This window comes from Physella acuta, unplaced genomic scaffold (assembly GCF_028476545.2).
Source record: "Physella acuta isolate Inbredline_101_S28 unplaced genomic scaffold, ASM2847654v3 ptg000592l, whole genome shotgun sequence".
In the NCBI taxonomy this organism is placed as follows: Eukaryota; Metazoa; Mollusca; class Gastropoda; family Physidae; genus Physella; species Physella acuta.
Genome location: NW_026732111.1, coordinates 1,258,451 through 1,277,313, shown reverse-complemented (window position 1 = coordinate 1,277,313; position 18,863 = coordinate 1,258,451). Strand labels below are relative to the sequence as shown.

Below are 18,863 nucleotides of genomic sequence, written 5' to 3'. Positions count from 1 at the left end.
TCGTTCAAAGACTAGTAAAAGACACATCTACAAGTTATGTCAAACACTAGCACCAAGTATAGAGTATCGAATATACCAAATTTTATTGCCAGTCTTTATGATCTCCTATCTCGTTGTCGGTCTGTCAGATATTTGGTCACATATACGGTAAAACATCTGATCTTGGTTGGCCGTGTGGGGTCAGTCCATCTGTACTTTGGGCTTAGGCCATATCAAATAAATAAATGAGTGGGCGAGTGGTTTTTTTGTGTTAATTATCAGAAATAAAATTTATAAGTTGAGATTTGAATAACAAAAATGATCGTAATGTCTAACTAATAAAAAAACAGTTTTTTTAACATTATGGCATTTTGAAAGAGTTACTTTAATACATTTCAGCATATTTCATGGAGTTTTAATCGTATTCCTCGAGTTGATGCAACAGTACCCTATGAAAGTGCAAAAGGAAGAGATCAAGAATTTCTCACTCTGGTTATGTTTCTTATACACCTTATATTTGAAATGATGTAGAAATAATACAATGTTTAACATTATCATGTAGATTTAATAAACTAACCTGTTTTATTCTACTCCTCAAGACTAATCTGTTACAGAAGTTATAAGCAGTCTACTGGTACAGCACTCAACACTTAAATCTCTCATATATAAAATATATAATTGACTCAAATATACATCATATATATGATGTATTTCAACAGTAAATGATTTTGTAAGTCTAATGTGTCAAATAAAAATAACGACTTTTTTAAGGTTAGAATGTATTCAACTAAATTTATATAAAGATAATGGATCATGTGCTTCTAATTTCGCGTTCGATGTTTCTTGTAGCAATTATGTGTTACACATTTTATTACACATACACATGTTTATATAAATAATTATATAAATAATTATTTTAGTTTAATAGATGTAACGATTTTTGTTTGTGTAGATGTTTGTTAATTTAAAGACACAGTGTTACTAAATAAAGGAAAACATGTTTTTAACACGGATAAGCTGTAATTTATTTATTGAACGAATGTAGTGTTCACAATTACAGATACTTGTAGTAAAATAAAAATAATTGTAATTTTTATTTTACAAATGACTAACTTGGATTAATAGCCTACTTTCGATACATAGGGCACATATTGATGATGTACAGTGAACATATTTTAACATTCGTCTTTGTGGAAGTTCATTTGGTTTGTCTCAAGGGTTCTGTTAACAAGGTAAATATGTTGTTTTTTTACAAACCAAACGTATTCAAAATACGGTTGTGCTCCTATACAGTGAAGGAAATGGTACATACTTATATTCTATAACGTTGGTCAAGTACAAAACATAATTAGTGATCATATTAAATCAATACAAACAAAATGATAACTAAACAAATTTCATGTAAATGATTCAAGTGTTTGTAGACATACAGTCTACCCACTTAGTAAGTTGTTAGCGTGTGTTTAACATGGTGGTTACATATTTGATTGTTTTAAAAATTACCATCCACCATGTTTTGTGTTGTACTTCTATAAACTAACGATAGTAAAACTACTGCGCCAGGATAAAGCTGCGTCTTGATCTGCGTGAAACACTTCAAGGTAAATTACTTGACCTTTCTTCATGTCAACAACCACTGACCCAGCAGCGCTAGTGTTGGCATATTTCACTTCTATAGCCGTACAGCACCTGCCTCCAGCCCACACAGCAACTCCAATCTGCTTATCTTCCCATTCATGTAGAGTTACACAAACAAGATATAAACCATCATGTGGTGATACAAATTTTCCTGTTGTTTGATTAAAATGTTGACCGTTATATTCACGTACTTCTTTAAATGTTGAAATAATTGATCCAGCACTGACAGGTGTGGGATTAGCAACCTGTGCATGACAAGCATATCTGTTACATACACGTGACTCTGTTGATTAGAAAACATTTATGATGTACATGTTTAATTCCACACATGCTCTGACTATTAGATTCATATGTTTGTGAATTGTTATTTAAATATTTTATGTAATTAAAACTAAACATAATCTCAGTATATGTGTTTTGCATGCAGTTCAGAATGTAAGTAAAAATGGCTAACCCAAATAAAACAATTGTTTTTTAAAAAAAATGAACTGTGTATAATAATCCATAATGTTTACATAATTAAGTCTAAGACCACAGAATGAAACACTAGACCACTAGTTTAGTACGGTCCTCAGCGTTAGTGGTGATAGTTTATCGTGTCCTACGTATTAAAACTACGAGTGTAGTAGGTGACGTAATACGTCACTAAAGTACAGCAATAGTTATTTGTGTTATGTTATAATCATACATAACGTATGTGTTCACGTTATAAATCACTGTCTGGCTAACGAACATCACGTTATGGTCTGTCTGGCTAACGAACATCACATTATGTTCTGGCTAACGAACATCACGATATGGTCTGTCTGGCTAACGAACATCACGATATGGTCTGTCTAGCTAACGAACATCACGATATGGTCTGTCTAGCTGTATGATTTGGAATAAAAAATGTAAGACAAACTTACCTATTAGATTCAAATCTTTGGACAATTTTGAAATAGCATCTTCAATATTTTCCAGCTAAAAAAGATTTTATAAAGTGATTGAAAATATCACATAGTTACGTAGAACATAACATCACTGCGCTGATTTTAACAGGGTATGTCAGCTTGTAAGAATAGAACATAATTTAAAACAGGGATTATTTTATAATTATAAAGGCTTAAATGTTTCGCTTAATTTAGAAAACATGGTATTAAATGGTCAGCTAACATAGTGTTAAAAATTAATGCACAATTATCAACGTCATAGTTTATTTTTATCAAATTACTACACGTAGCCCTATACCTTTGTTATCCTTTTTTCCCTTGTTTCCAACTTCTGGTTAAAGATTTGAATCAATTTTTCAATGGGCATCAATCTTTGGTGCAGTAGCTTGTTTATTAAAATGTACTAAAGAGCAGAAAATTGAATAAAAGCATTACAATTTTAATTATTTTTACTATGCATTATAATTATCAAAAACATGTGTCTTAAAATTGGTATTGTATTAAAGGTATAACTGTTGATACAGTTAATAAGTTGTCTTTTGATTTAACCAGGTTATAAAATGTGAAATAAGTTATGTGGCCAGTATGTGTAAAATTGTGTACACAGATAATTCGCAATTTTACCTTTTCTAATTGAGTTGATGTATTCAGCATATTTTTAGAAAGCTCTTCTTGTAGGTTAGACATCTTATCAGAATGTGTTTTAATTTCTTGAGTTATACTGTCTGTTTTGTCTGTGTGATCTTGCATTTCTTTATTTATTTTGTATACGCTATTCTCATATTCCTTCATATCTCTAAAAAGTTTATCTAGTGTTTTGTTTGACTTGGATTCTTTTTCTTTTAAACTTTCAATTTCTTTTTTCAGCTCCTTTACTTTGTTATCTTGTTCACTCATTTGTTTTCTGAGGTTTTTAAAATTCTGCTTTTGTTTTTTAGTCAGTTGTTCAATGTTTACCCCCATGTTACTCTGTTCTGTTACAAAGTTGTCTCTCCATTGTTTTATTTCTGATATGTCATCTGTAGACTTGTGTTGTGTGTCCTGTAGTGAAGATAGTGTTGTTTCAATATAGGCGAGTCTACACTCTAGGTCAGGATGTTCTTCAACTGAAAATAGTCACAAATATAAGTTTGGAATTTAAAATACCGAAAAAAAAGTGTGTTAAAAATTAAACAAAACCAAGGTATCAATCGTACATTTTTTTACAAAATACAATACATGTACATATTTTAAAATTATATCGAGTATATGATGATGCTATTTAACGTGTTACACCAAAGCATACTATACTATACCCGCTGTATGTGTGACTTGTGTCTTGAGTTGTCTTGTTGATTCTACTGTTAGAAATGTTGCTGTTTTCTGTGTGTCAGGCTGTGGTAAAGATGGCGTTGGTTTGTTGACATCCATGTTGTCCTCGTCTGGTGGAATCGGATTTATAATTTTATTTTAATTGCAGTTTAATTGAACAAGGATACTATAGTACACACAATAAGTTTTACTGGTTTAGCTAGTTTAAACTATAACGCCAACCATGTAATGTTCTGATGTTCTTCAACTGAAAATAGTCACAAATATAAGTTTGAAATTTAAAATACCGAAATCTTGAAAAAAAAGTGTGTTAAAAATTAAACAAAACCAAGGTATCAATCGTACATTTTTTTACAAAATACAATACATGTACATATTTTAAAATTATATCGAGTATATGATGATGCTATTTAACGTGTTACACCAAAGCATACTATACTATACCCGCTGTATGTGTGACTTGTGTCTTGAGTTGTCTTGTTGATTCTACTGTTAGAAATGTTGCTGTTGTCTGTGTGTCAGGCTGTGGTAAAGATGGCGTTGGTTTGTTGACATCCATGTTGTCCTCGTCTGGTGGAATCGGATTTATAATTTTATTTTAATTGCAGTTTAATTGAACAAGGATACTATAGTACACACAATAAGTTTTACTGGTTTAGCTAGTTTAAACTATAACGCCAACCATGTAATGTTCTGATGAAAAAAAACTTTGATTATCATCCAAATTTAAGCAAACACAAATAGTTCCAACACTTCATTACTGAACACAGAGACTACATTACCATAGGCAGAGGCGTAGCGAGGGGGAGGGGATGCGGGCGGGGTGTGCGGACTGCACCGGGTGACACCATTTAGGGGGGTGACACCAAGGCAAAAAATAGCAAAATATATAGAGGAAAACTCGAGCGGGGGTACAAATCGAATGTTTGAGGGGGGGGGGGGTTGCAAATTGAAAGTTTGATGGGGGGGGGGGGGTGCAAATCGAAAGTTTGTCCCCGGGAAGGGTCGATACTACTCTGGGGGGTGACACCATTAAGTGCCGCACCGGGTTAAACCCGACCTCGCTACGCCACTGACCATAGGCGGCTATGAGATTTTAAATTATAAAAACTATTGGAGTATTGACTTGAAATATGTGACGTCACATCCAACAAGGCCGTGGCTGCTGTGTCCAGTTCTTGTGATAGCTCGATGTAGCTTACAGATGATTGGTCAGTTTTTTCTTCTAGCCACGCCTTACTTTTTGCAACAACCTGGTTAAAGCAAACAACAACAATATTTTCAAGTTGCCACGTGTGGCAGAGCTTTATTCCTAAACACGTGTGGTTGTTCTGTGTTTTTTAACACATGCACTTCGAAAAACTCTAAACCTACTTTATCGTGAATAAAATGATCTTTACATTTTAAGTATAACGAAGAATTTTTAGTTTGTAATGACTTACATTTTTCATATTTCCCAAAACAGGTTCCAGAACTTTTATCTGTTCTTCCAAATATTTCTTGCGCTCTGTAACAAACTTGACGTGAATTCTTGAAGGCATCTAAATGTTAATAACACTAAATTAAAAAAAATATATTAACTCTGTCATCATCACTAAGTAAAACTAAAGCAGTATTTCTTCTAGGCTACCCCCCCCCCCCTATGATAATCTACCGCCCCCAAACGAAACATCGAAAATATATACTTTTAACAGTAGGCGCCCCCCCCCCTCCCACCCCTTGGAATTTTAGTTCTCCTCCCTCACCTCCACCCAAAAAAAAATTAAGTGCCACCCTCTCTCCCCTGGAGAAGAAAGCCGGAAGAAGCACTGATCTAAAGTCGTTTCATTTAGATCATTTTATGATAATATGTAGTCTATTTGTTTTCATTAGAATAGTAAGTCCAGTGCACATGTTATTAATGTCCGTCAATATGTAGATGAATATATCGTAAAGTATCCTGGAATAGGATCTGATAGTGGAAGTATTGTTAACATAACGTATTTTTTATAACAAAATCCACTGCGCTCATTCGTCATAGTTAAATCCTTTAACTACTAAACTTTGCTAAAATTATACACTTGGGTATTTCCGATTTTCACTTTCATTATCTATCCAGCGTTGTGATGAACTATTTAATATTTATCTATGAATTGCCTAATTATACAGTAATAAAATACGTTTTAAATAAAACGACCTACATTCTTTTCTATTAATAAATATATTTTTCTGGAAATTATTATCAAGCTTTATACTTTAAAAAATAATAAGAATAGTATAGCTTAGTAAGAATTAAAGTAGAAGAGCTTTTGATTTAGTTTAAAATTCATTATTTTAAGTTTTTTTGGTTAGATTAAAAGGAAATGCTATTTTAAAAATAGATGAAATAGATTAAAGATTAGCAGTACCTTAAGTAGGCGTATTTTTGTTGTGAGGAATCAAAGGACTAGAATTGTGTAGAGTTGCAGAACTTCCTCCTTTAAATAATAGTGGGCTTTCCCGAAACGCGTTGTCATTATTAGAGTTATCTTTCTTGTAGTGATGATTTAATTACGTGTAGATCAGCCACAACAAGAAATCTGTTTCATCAAAACAACATTCTATCTAAAGGTAAGTTAACAATTGTAGATCTCATACACAACGTTTTAATTATTTACACATCGACTAACGCGTGTGAAGTTTAAATGCGAAATTGCACCACGACAGTGTTTCTTCCAGACTTTTTTCTCCGGGGGGGCACTTGAAATTTTCAGGGGGGCGGTAGACTTTCTTCGGGGGGGCGGACACTGCTAAAAGTATATATTTTCTATATAAATTATCTAAATTTCATTTCGTTCGGGGGGGGGGGCGGTAAAAAATTTTCGGGGGGGCTTTGCCCCCCCGAAGAGATGCCTGGAAGAAACTCTGCACCACGATATGTCATATATCGAGGCGCTAAAATGCGAAATTACGTAACATTTGTGTCTCGCAGTTGAAATACTTCACTGGGACTATTGCATCTGCATTTATAATTATGTTATCAGAGGCGCAGCGTCCCAAGCCGGCCCGATGCGAACTCTTAATTGTGTGCCCCTACCCACTTTTTTTTTGTGGCGTTTGTTAAAAATCCCCCCCCCCCCCCCACCGCAGCACCATTTGAAAAGGTTGGTGGCGCTTTTAACCAGTCACTACTTTTTTTTAGCCACACTTAGACTATTCAATACCTCAGCTATCAATGTTTTCTACGCGATTTGACGCCCCATTAAGGTCGGCAGCCTCCCCACCCGCCCTACACTAACTACGCCACTGTATGTTATTAAGAGTCACATGCATTTATGATCACTTTATCGGTAAACAATGTAGAGGTGTCACTTTATAAAACACATGTAGATGTTACTTTCAAATGAACATTTATTTAGCCTATCTATCACTTACATGTAGATGTCTGAGTACAACCCCATCCTTGAATCTTTGAACATTTTGTTGGAACAGTTAGAGAACATGCATGTTCATGTACAAAGTAATTTAAGTGATTCTGTCATACATGTTAGTCTAACGTATATGTTTCTAATGCACTTATATACTTAAAATCGAATATATGTGAATTTATTAACCTGTATTTAAAAATATTTATATTTTCTTGTATGGTTTATGCCTTTGCTAACAATGAGCATTTATATTAACTAAACTAATAATGTATCAAGATTTGGAAACTATTTTCTAGTAATTTGTTTGCTCTAATTAATTAGATCAAAATAAAAACAAGGAACTGGATGGATAAAACGTCTGACAATGATATGGCATTTAAAGATGTAGTTTCCATGGTAACATCCGCGAATGCTATATTGATAAAACATCTAGATATTATAGCTGGTAAACTGAACATGTGTATCTTGCTGTTAGATTGGCTGCTCTAGTGCTATGTTCAACTTTTGGTTTTAGTTCTTTACTCTCAGTTTTGAAATATAAATTGTGTAACATATAACAGAAAATTTAGGTATGGAATTTAGCTATTACTTTAGAGAATAGTGTTTATTTAATGTTGAGCATACACAAAGCAAGAGGTTTTTTTAAACAAATATTGTTTAATATATTTACTTTAGATTGATTAAGCATGTAGTAAACCAAATCAACGTTTAAACTGAGAGTGACTTTCGGTCAAGATAAAAGCATATTTGTTTTAGAGCTTTTTTCTAAATTAAATTATAGATTCCTACCAATGAAAGACTTTTTTTTATAAGTTTCAAATAACTCATTGTTAGACCAAACATTTTTTACAGAATGCAACATGCAGTCTACCAAGATAGTTTTACAACACAAGAAAGCTGGTGTAACAGACACCAAGGAATCTCAAACTGATGAGAGGGGTTTCTGAAATTAAGAACAAATATTAGCTTAATAGGTGTTGTAAATATTGTCGCCTAAAAGGTTATTTTCTGTTTACATTTAAAACAGTTGTTATAATACACTAGTTTATTTTAAAAGAGTTGTTATAATACACTAGTTTAATTTAAAAGAGTTGCTATAATAACTAGTTTAATTTAAAAGAGTTGTTATAATACAATAGTTTAATTTAAAACAGTTGTTATAATACACTAGTTTAATTTAAAACAGTTGTTATAATACACTAGTTTAATAACTATTTTGTTGTTGCTAGTCTGTGGAAGCATCTCTCATTTTGTTTTTGTAATGTGTTTAAACCATGTAAACTATATCTATACTTAGAATCAATCTTAATCAACTCCGATTTGTCAAATCGAGTGAAACTTGTTGAGAAAGCTACAGTTTCTCTTCAAGGAAGGAAACAAAAGATGAGGTGTCAGAATTGAAACAATGGAGAGAACACATGCTAACATAACAGAGCGACAGCACAACAAGAATTGAACAATTAAGTAAAAAGCAGAAACAAAACACTAGAGAAACTGTCTCTAGATAAAAAAAACAATATAAAAACAACCTACACAAACGAAATAAAGTAATGCAAGTTCACACAGATATTACTAATATAATGGCCGACGTATCAACCAGCATTACTAAATTACAATTAAAGGTAAGTCAAAATAAAATTTAAATTTTCTAAATACTTGCGTACACCATTCTTCAACTCATCTGTAATTACAAGTTTTTATCTGAACACAACACTAAACAGCTGAGGTATATACAGTCTAGAAGTGTTTCCATTATGAAACTAAACTTTCTTTCAACATTTGTTTTAAGTCTATTTGGTGTCACCACATGAGGTTCGCACTTCCACCTCCGCCTCGCGACGCCTCTGTATACACATACTGGTAGATTAAATCATAATTTTTAGAGAATGTCAATTGTTTCAAGGCATGTCTCCACCCCCACCCCCCTCCCCCTCCCCTGAAGGAAATGGAATTTATATAGAAAATGTTTATTTTTAACAATGTCCGCTCCTCCAAAAATTACAGCCCCCCCCCCCCCTCCCCCCGAGAGAAAAATCTGGAAGAAACATTTCATGTAACAAAAATCATTTCTATATTACAAGTTACCATCCCACGTAGTGTTATATTAGAATATTCGAGAAAGTTTAGGGGAGATCACTCCAGGTTTATTTTCACGCATTTAGATAGCAAATGCTTAAGAATATTACACTATGGCGATCAAGGCAAGCTTTTTACTATATGACTTTTTTGCAAAGCGTCTGGCCGCCCGCTATGTATATATTCAATGTAGAGCCCATGGAAATTTTTAACATTTTATCTAAGCAACAATGTGTGTTATTTGCTGCAAAACAATCACTGCTATAGTAAACATGTCTGTCGTTTTGCAAAATGTTTTACAAAACCATTATCACGATGCACGAAAAAAAACACTATTTATGAATAAAAATCATGTTTTTTTAATGGTTAGATTTTTACAATGCACACTTACCGATTGTTTAAAAATCTTTGGATAACTTTGAAATATTATTTTTAACATTGCCAAACTAAATAAAAATTAAGTTTAAATTAGAAAAATAAAATAATCACATACTTACATACAACATACAATTAATCCACTGACATTAATTAGGTATGGCAACTAATGAGATTTAGAATACAAAATATTTTGAAGCTATTTTATAAAAATCAAAGTATTTACGAAAACATGTTTTAGACTTGTCTAATAATAGAGTATTAAAAGTTAAATAATGATTTATGAAAATTACTACTTTTTTCTTAATATCAATAATTACAAGATATATTTTCTCTTCCCTAGTATCCAAAATCTGGTTAAAGATTTGAATCAGTTTGTCACTGTGTATCAATCTATGTTGTGGGCGTTTGCGCATAACACTGTGCTAAATAGCCGACGATTTTAATTGATAACAACAAAATTTGCCTATTTCTATTGCTGAATAAATTGCATTTTTAAATTTGTGCCTTAAAATTAGTTTTAAATTAAAGGTTTTCCTGTTGATATATTATTTATCTAACATGTAATTACTTCTTATAAACTTGGTTATAAAATATGGCGTCAGTAAAATGACAAGTAGGTGAAGAATTGTGTACCCAATTAATTACCAAATAAAAACTTATCTCTGATTGCACCTCTTCAAGTTTGGTTGATATATTGACCATGATTTGCTTGTTATCTCCTTGTAGAGAAACAATTAAATCAGAATGTCTTTGCATTTCTTGTGTTATAATGTGTGTTTTAACTGTGCAAATTTGCATCTCTTTATTTATTTTGTGTGCGTTATTTTCATATTTTTTCATATTTAGTGACAGTTTTTCTAGTGTTTTTTTTTTAATTTGGATTCTTTTTCTTTGAAACTTTCAATATCTTCGTTCATCTCTTTTACTTTGTTTGTTAGTTGTTCAATGTTTAACACCACGTCACTCTGTTCTGTTACAAAGTTGTTTCTCCGTTGTTTTATTTCTAAAATGTCATTAGTAAAGCATAATAAAATAAAGTGGCAATATTATCTACTAGATAAATGGCCAATTTAGGAAAAAATTAAAATATTGTCTTGGTTCTTGTCTATTTCTGTAAAATCAAAACCAAAATCCAAACAGCAACTTTAATTTTAATTAAAAACTGAAAATGTAATTGAAAACGGATTTGTATCAAGAATCGATATTTTAACCGGAATCGTTAATTTAGCCAGATACTGAAACTACGACAGAAGAAGGAGTAATTTAACTGGAGACACAATATAATTGAAGTGGGATTTTTATCCAGGGAGGTATTAAACCGGATACGGAAATTTTACTGGATGGATAAGGAAATTTAGTCAAAAACGGAAATATATAAAAATATACGGAACTTTATCCGGAATCCGCACTTTAACCGGATCCGTAAATTTAGTTCGATATTAAAAGTTAGATCCTAATCAGCTCCAAATATAACCGAAACGAAACTTTATTCAGAACCAGCATTTTAACTTAATCAGGACTTTCAACCGGAATACAAGATTTAGCTGGGAACGATACGTAAACTGAAAGTAGATTAAAAAATAAAAACAATAATTTTATCCGGTAACGAAATTTAACTGAAAACGAAAATTTATCCGGAAACGGAAAATTGACTAAATGGAATTTGACTGAAATCGTAGCCTTAATAGTTACGAAATTTACTAGGAAACGGAACTTTATTTATTCGGTTGAGCTGAGGAAATTTAACCTGAAAAGAAACCCTAATAACTCAAACCTCAACCGTAATCCGAATACTAACGTTTATCATATAATTAATTGTTCGGTGTTGTTGTGCATCAATTACTAAAAATAAAAATAAAGTAAAATCCGATTTATTATTATTTGCATCCTTTTAAATTTTTAAATTATCTAATTTATTAATATTTTCCGCCCCGTTTTTATTTCAGACGAATAAATGAATACTAAATATTGAATGCAGTTTATATATTTTAGTCATCAAAATATAATTTTATAAAGATTTCATAAAACAATTTTGGTTGGGTTAGTATTACAATAGTCACAGTTGATTTTCTTTCTTGCTAAAGTAGAGTTAGGTCAGTTCAAATGGGTATTGTACACAGTTTAGATTGAGATTGGGTAAGTGATATTAAACCTAGAAATAGTAAAACAACGTACTTGTTTATTAATACTTTTTCTTTAAAAAAAATGTTAAGGTATACACCCTTATATTTTATTTTTAAAAGTTGTCTTATTTAAAAAATTGTTTAATACCATCTGTGTTTGGAACTAGTTTAGTGACTTGATTTGTTGATTCACTTTGGTAACGTTTCTCTGTTGCTGTAGTTTGTGGTGTAGACTGAGAGAAAGATGGCGTTGGTACCTCGACATCTAAAGGCTCTTTATTTTCCCCTGTTGAACATTATACCTAACTTTAATATTAGACTGAATTAATGCTTTAATTCTTGTTTATGAATGCCATATTGGTGTAGTTTATATATTTGTTCGTGAAGGCGGATGATTGGAGTAAACATTTAATTTTATCTCTTAAATAACCACCCTTGCAAAACATTTAGAATGACATATATGACGATAGCATGTTAAAATATATTTGTTACTACAATAGGAGATAAAATACAAAAATGTAAATATTTTAATCTTATTGTTGTCCAATTATTTACTTGTAATCTTTGCCGCTACATCCAACAAGGCCGTGGTCGCTGATTCAAGTTCCCGATGTAGGTCAAAGAAGGGTTGTCATTTTAATCTTCTATCCAAATCTTACTTTTATCTACTGCCTGATGAAAGTAATGAAAATAGAGTTTTTAGTTTAAAATATCTGTCAGTCAATTGTATACAGGACATACCAGTTTAATATTTTTACATATGTTTAAACTACAAACAACTATTGCTTTCTTTTTTCATAATTCCAATAACAGGTTCGACAACTCGTATCTGTTCTTTCAAATATATCATGGGTTGGAAAAATAAATTGTAAGGTTGAGGGGGGTGGAAATCGAAATTTTGAGGGGGGGGATGCAAATCGAAATGTAGAGGGGAGGGGGGGGGGGGTGCAAATCGAAAGTTTGAGGAGGGGGGATGCAAATCGAAAAGTTTGTCCCCGCGCGTCGGGAAGGATCGCTACGCCTCTGAAAATATATCTTTCAAACAGTTTATAAAAAAATGTATCTCGATTGTTCAGGCAAATATGTGATATGTAAAAACATATAAAAGCGGGATCTCCCTTTGTGCTGTTTCAGTTTCACTAGCAGTCCATAATTTGAATCTACACATGAAGTCACTAAACTAAGTCAGCAACATGCGGGTATAACATGTTAAAATTGAAATAGAAAAAAAAACTACTTACATTTCTTAAAGAAAATTATTCGATTAAAAAATGTTTAACCTTTTTTAATAATATTAATTTTAAAATATATCACAGAAATAGTAAGTCGACTAGAGCCTCCTGAGACTACTCTAGTTTCTTTACAAGACACACAAGAAAAAGTTAAAGATGACATATCGGAAATAAAACATTGGAGAGCCCACTTAAATAGAGAACAAAGTATCATGACTTCAAACATTGAACATCTAAGTGGAGAACAAAAACAGAATTTAAAAAAAACATCAGAAAACAATTAAGTGAACTAGATAACAAAGTAAAGGAACTGAACAAAGAAACTGAAAGTTTAAAAGCAAAAGAATCAAAGTCCAACAATTTTCAGTGATAGCCGCTCCCTTAGCCAACCTTCCCAGAAAAACCGCCAAGTTTATATGGTCACCAGAATGCGAGGAAGCCTTTGTAAGGATTAAAACCATGCTAACTGGATCCCCAGTCTTGGTAACCCCAGATTTTAAACGTCAATTCCGAATAGCTGTGGACGCCAGCGATTCCGGTGTCGGGGCTGTCCTATCCCAGTTAGACGAAGAAGAAGTGGAGCATCCGATTTGTTATTTCTCGAAGAAATTTAATAAGCACCAAGCCAATTATTCAACGGTTGAAAAAGAATGTTTGGGCATAATCCTGGCGTTGCAGCAATGGGAATTTTATGTCAGTTGTTCGGCTCAACCCATCTTAGTGTTAACGGACCACAACCCATTGACATTCCTCAACAAAATGAGCAGAAAAAACCAGAGGTTACTACGGTGGAGTTTATTTTTACAAGAATACCAATTGGACATTAAGCACATAAAGGGGCTACACAATGTCGTGGCTGATGCCTTGTCTCGTTGTTAAATGTTCTGATGAATTGTATTAGATATTTTGCTGTATATGTTAAGTAGTTGTGCAAGATACACCTTAGAAATGCTGTCTTGTGGTTAGTTCTTGGTTAGACGAAGAGAAGCCAAAAAGGAAACGCAGGCTAAAAACAGTGTTGGATGGCCTACTATTCCAAAATTAGAATTATGTTCGAATTTGTATTATATGAATAGCTTCTAGCTTTCAGTTATCATCAATTAATAGATTTCTTCAACATTTCTCATTTCATATAACCCCGAAAAGGGTAACTGCTGTAAAAACATTTCACCAAATGTGAAGAAGAAATATATTTTTTAAGGGGGGAGGTGTGATGTAGATGTTTATGTAAAGTGTGTGTGAGAGTGCCCCCCCCCCTTGTAATGGTGTGCAAGCGAAGAAAAGAAGTGTGTAAACGGTGTGTGGTGTAGAGCGTAGCAAGTGGGCAATGGTTTTCGTTTCGATGCTCAGTGTTCCCCTGTAGAAGTTGAAAATTATATTGGACTATTACAATTATTAACTATGGAACTTGCTAATTTAGGGTAAAAGAAATAATTTGAAAGAATAGGCATATATATATATATATATATATATATATATATATATATATATATATATATATATATATATATATATATATATATATATATATATATATATATATATATATATATATATATATATATACATATATATATAGGCCTATAATTCACGTGAAACGGGTACCGATGGCTAGTATATTATATACATATTATTATTATGTATGACCTGTTGTGTGTTAGGATAGGTGTTATTTGATAGATACACTGTTACTGAATTAAAAATCAATAGAGGTTGTTTTTTTTTGTTTTTTTTTTTACATTTAATCACAATAGCAGTTAATTTCAGCATCGTTCAATATATTTACAATTGCCTAACATGAATCAATATTTTTAACATACTAAACACCAGAAGCGTAGCGACCCTTCCCGGCGCCCGGGGACAAACTTTCAATTTTGCGCCCCCAGGCCCCCCCCCCGGTCATATTTTTTTTAGCGCAATTTCCATTCTGGAGAATTGCGTTTATTAACTCGTCTTTTCTGGGAATGGATGGATGGATGTGTGTTCGCAGCTTTAAGTCGTATCTCCTCCTCAACGAAGCAATATCGAGGACTAGTTCCAAAAGCAATTATGTTAACGAAGTTCCGACGATGATAGTGGGCCAAAAAAATTCCGGAATTCCTTCCTGGATTTTCCAGAAAAGCCAAAAAACCTCGAAAAAATGCAGTTTTTGGTCCATATCTCGGCAACCAGACCACTTAGCGACTTGAAACATTTACCAATCGATTGCTGTCATAATTTAGAACAATATTGCCGAAGAAAGTTTTCAAAAATATCCTTTCGTTTGGTCACAAACAAATTTTTAAACTTACATTATACATAATACACTACAGTACTATATAGCAATATATAGATATCTATTTTTCGCTATCTTTTAGATCTTGCTATAAGTTTATTTTTTTTATTACTTATTTACTTATTAATTCAAACGTTTATTTTGTACCCTATTAATTTATTTATAATTTATATGAGAGTGATAGGGAGTTACAATTACAAGGTTTTGTTTCGCTAGGCCTAATCATTTTTTCACATTTTTTTAAAAACAATAGAGTTATATGACTAAAAACCATTGCGCGCCTACTGAACGTGATGGCGCAGCCATGGAACGTGATGACGCATCTATTTAACGTGATGACGCGTACATAAGGAAATTGCGCTTAACTTGTCACTAGACTTTTTAATTAACTTGTTTATATTTATAAAGCAACAATGCAGCTAAAATGAGATTTTAATTTGTTTTTCCAACCCATTTTGGCGCCCCCTAAGGTCGGCGCCCGGGGACATATGTACCCCCCTGCCCCCCATTCGCTACGCCTCTGCTAAACACATACTGAAGTTGTCAAGTGAACTTATCTTTAATATAGTTCATTTGGTTTGGTTTTATTTTTAAAACACAAAAATCGCACGAATTAAATGATGCTCATAAAGCTCATAAAAGCAGGCATCCTATATGTTTCTGCCAGACTTTTTTCTTCAAAGGAGGGGGGGGGGGGCGGGGGAGAAATTGAAATTTTCGTGGGGGGGGGGGGGCTGGACTACAATTTACGAGGGGTGGAAACTGGTAAAAGTATATATATATTTTTTTTCTTATTTTCTATATAAATCCCTTTTTGTTGGGGGGGGGGGGGGGGGGGTTGGGGATGTAGAATTTCCTCAGTTCCTCAGGGGGGGGGGGGGGTGGGGGTGGGGGAAGAGATTTCTGAAAGAAACTCTGTTGGTGATCAAACTTAATTTTTTTTGGAATTGTGTAATGATAATTAAACAAATGACATTAAACCATTTGCGTTTGTGTAGACATGTAGTCAACACATATAATAAGTTGTTAGCGTGTGTTTAACATGGTGGTTACATATTTTATTTTTTGAGAATTTACCATCAACCATGTTTTGTGTTGTACTTCTATAAACTAAAGATAGTAAAACTACTAAAGTTGGATAACATTGCGCCTTGATCAGCGCAAGACACTTTTAGGTAAATTTCTTGACCTTTCTTCATGTCAACAACCACTGACCCAGCAGCGCTAGTGTTGGCACATTTCACATCTATATTCGTACACATCACGTCTCCAGCCCACACACCAACTATAATCTGTTCATCTCCCCATTCATGTAAAGTCACACAGACAAGATATAAACCGTCATGTGGTGATATAAATTTTCCTGTTGTTTCATCAAAATGTTGACCGTTATATTCACGTACTTCATAAAATGTTGAAATAATTGATCCAGCACTGACAGGTGTGAGACCATTAAGCTCCACATGACAAGCATATCTGTTACATACACGTGACTCTGTTGATTGGAAAACATATGAATGATGTACATGTTTAATTTCACGAATACTATAACTACTTGATCAATAATATTTGTGAATTGTTTTTACTAAACATAATCTCATTATATGTGTTTTGTATGCAGTTTAGAATGTAACTAAAATTGACAAACCCAAATAAAACGTTTTTTTTTTCAAAATATTAAATTGTGTATAATAATCCATAAGGTTTAAATAAGTTTGTCTAAGACCACAACTTGATACATTAGACCACTAGTTTAGTACCGCCCCTAAATTTTAGTGATGTTAGTTTATCGTGTCTTACGTATTGAAACTAGTAGGTGACGTAATACGTCACAAGAGGTGCAACAAATGTAATGCGTTATTTTATAATCGTGTCAGCGACAAATTCCAGAAAGATACTTGTCCGAATGCCGTTTGCCCAAAGGCCGATTTCCCGAATGGACACTTGCCCGAATAGAAATGTCCATTCGGTCATATATCGCGTTCCGGCAAGTGACGTTCGGGAAATCGTCCGGCTCCCTTTATAATCATAAAGTCCGTACGTGTTTACATTACAGTTTAACTATATTTGGTTTATCTATCCAAACCAAAATTACTGGAACTAAAGTTATTCTGTTGTACTTAGTAATCACCGAAAACAAGATCTGCACCGTGTAACTTTTTTTATTATTCATCTCAATTTACAGTCAATTAATGCGATACTAAAATGTAAAAATGTAAAAATGTTTTCATGCTATTATTTTAGTTTAGGTTTAATCCCTGTCTCTTATAGGACTCCGTCTTAATCTTAAAAACATAAGGGAAGATGTGTCGTTATATGTAGTTAGTTAAATTGAAACTGCAGCTCTGTAAATGTCTTACTGTACTGGGTAGACCGCTGTAGGTCGACTCCCGACATACCAGGTGGTGTAATGTATCAGGTGAGGAAACAAACACCTGACGGAAACCCACGGGTCTAGAGACTGGCACTATGGGTGAGTGAAATTTTCCATTCTTTATCACGTTATGGTCTGTCTGGCTAACGAACATCACGTTATGGTCTGTCTAGCTAACGAACATCACGTTATGGTCTGTCTGGCTAACGAACATCACTTTATGGTCTGTCTGGCTAACGAACATCACGATATGGTCTGTCTGGCTAACGAACATCACGTTATGGTCTGTCTGGCTAACGAACATCACGTGATGGTCTGTCTGGCTAACGAACATCACATTATGGTCTGTCTGGCTAACGAACATCACGTTATGGTCTGTCTGGCTAACGAACATCACGTTATGGTCTGGCTACCGAACATCACGTTATGGTTTGTCTGGCTAACGAACGTCACGTTATGGTCTTTCTGGCTAACGAACATCACGTTATGGTCTGTCTGGCTAACGAACATCACGTATTGGTCTGTCTGGCTAACGAACATTACGTTATGGTCTGTCTGGTTAACGAATATCACGTTATGGTCTGTCAGGCTAACGAAAATCACATTATGGTATGTCTGGCTAACGAACATCACGTTATGGTCTGGCTAACGAACATCACGTTATGGTCTGTCTGGCTAACGAACATCACGTTATGGTCTGTCAGGCTAACGAACATCACGTTATGGTCTGTCTGGCTGTACGATTAGGTTTTTAAAATTATTTTTTTATGCAAACTTACCTATAATATTCAAATCTTTGGACAGTTTTGAAATAGCACCTTCAATATGTTACATATGCACTTACATATAAGCCTACATATGTGATGAATGTATATTGCTTATTATATGCAGATAGACGTTTATGGTTAAATTTTGTGTTAGGTCTAGAATTAGGTTAGGAAAATGAATAAGTCCAGTAAAAGTTCAGATATTATCAACTCATGAAGAGTTCACGTTAAAATAACTACTATCGAGAAAACAAATGAATGAGAGTTTATGACAGAATATTCAATGCAGAAGAAAACTAAATCCTGTTCGACATCATTATTCGTGTGGATAACGTGTGGTGGCTATAACCACAAGTCTCATCAGTGCTCGTTTGACGAGATAAAAAGTTTGC

General features: G+C 33.4%; 3 protein-coding genes across 4 annotated transcripts in view; 1 reads left to right on the top strand and 2 right to left on the bottom strand.

The window, feature by feature from the left end:
• Positions 1-18,863, top strand: part of LOC131947365 (uncharacterized) — a 253,332-nt gene that overhangs the window by 196,162 nt on the left and 38,307 nt on the right. The gene's annotated exons all lie outside the window — the stretch shown is intronic.
• On the bottom strand, positions 750-3,641 carry LOC131947360 (uncharacterized). Of its 2 annotated transcripts, none has more exons than XM_059308561.1 (4): positions 3,174-3,641; positions 2,848-2,952; positions 2,526-2,580; positions 750-1,900 (listed from the first exon to the last, which is right to left on the bottom strand). In XM_059308561.1, the coding sequence occupies exons 1-4, from the start codon at positions 3,510-3,512 to the stop codon at positions 1,509-1,511; spliced, it is 891 nt and encodes a 296-aa protein (XP_059164544.1). In that variant the 5' UTR covers positions 3,513-3,641; the 3' UTR covers positions 750-1,508. The 2 variants fall into 2 exon arrangements, with proteins under 2 accessions (XP_059164544.1, XP_059164545.1); XM_059308562.1 differs by having other exon boundaries at positions 3,507-3,641.
• LOC131947436 (uncharacterized) lies at positions 3,635-18,574 on the bottom strand. Its single transcript, XM_059308650.1, has 10 exons — positions 18,484-18,574; positions 16,734-16,825; positions 12,379-12,495; positions 11,972-12,109; positions 6,248-6,418; positions 5,303-5,401; positions 4,987-5,113; positions 4,305-4,430; positions 3,840-3,970; positions 3,635-3,655 (listed from the first exon to the last, which is right to left on the bottom strand). The coding sequence occupies exons 6-10, from the start codon at positions 5,399-5,401 to the stop codon at positions 3,635-3,637; spliced, it is 504 nt and encodes a 167-aa protein (XP_059164633.1). The 5' UTR covers positions 6,248-6,418; positions 11,972-12,109; positions 12,379-12,495; positions 16,734-16,825; positions 18,484-18,574.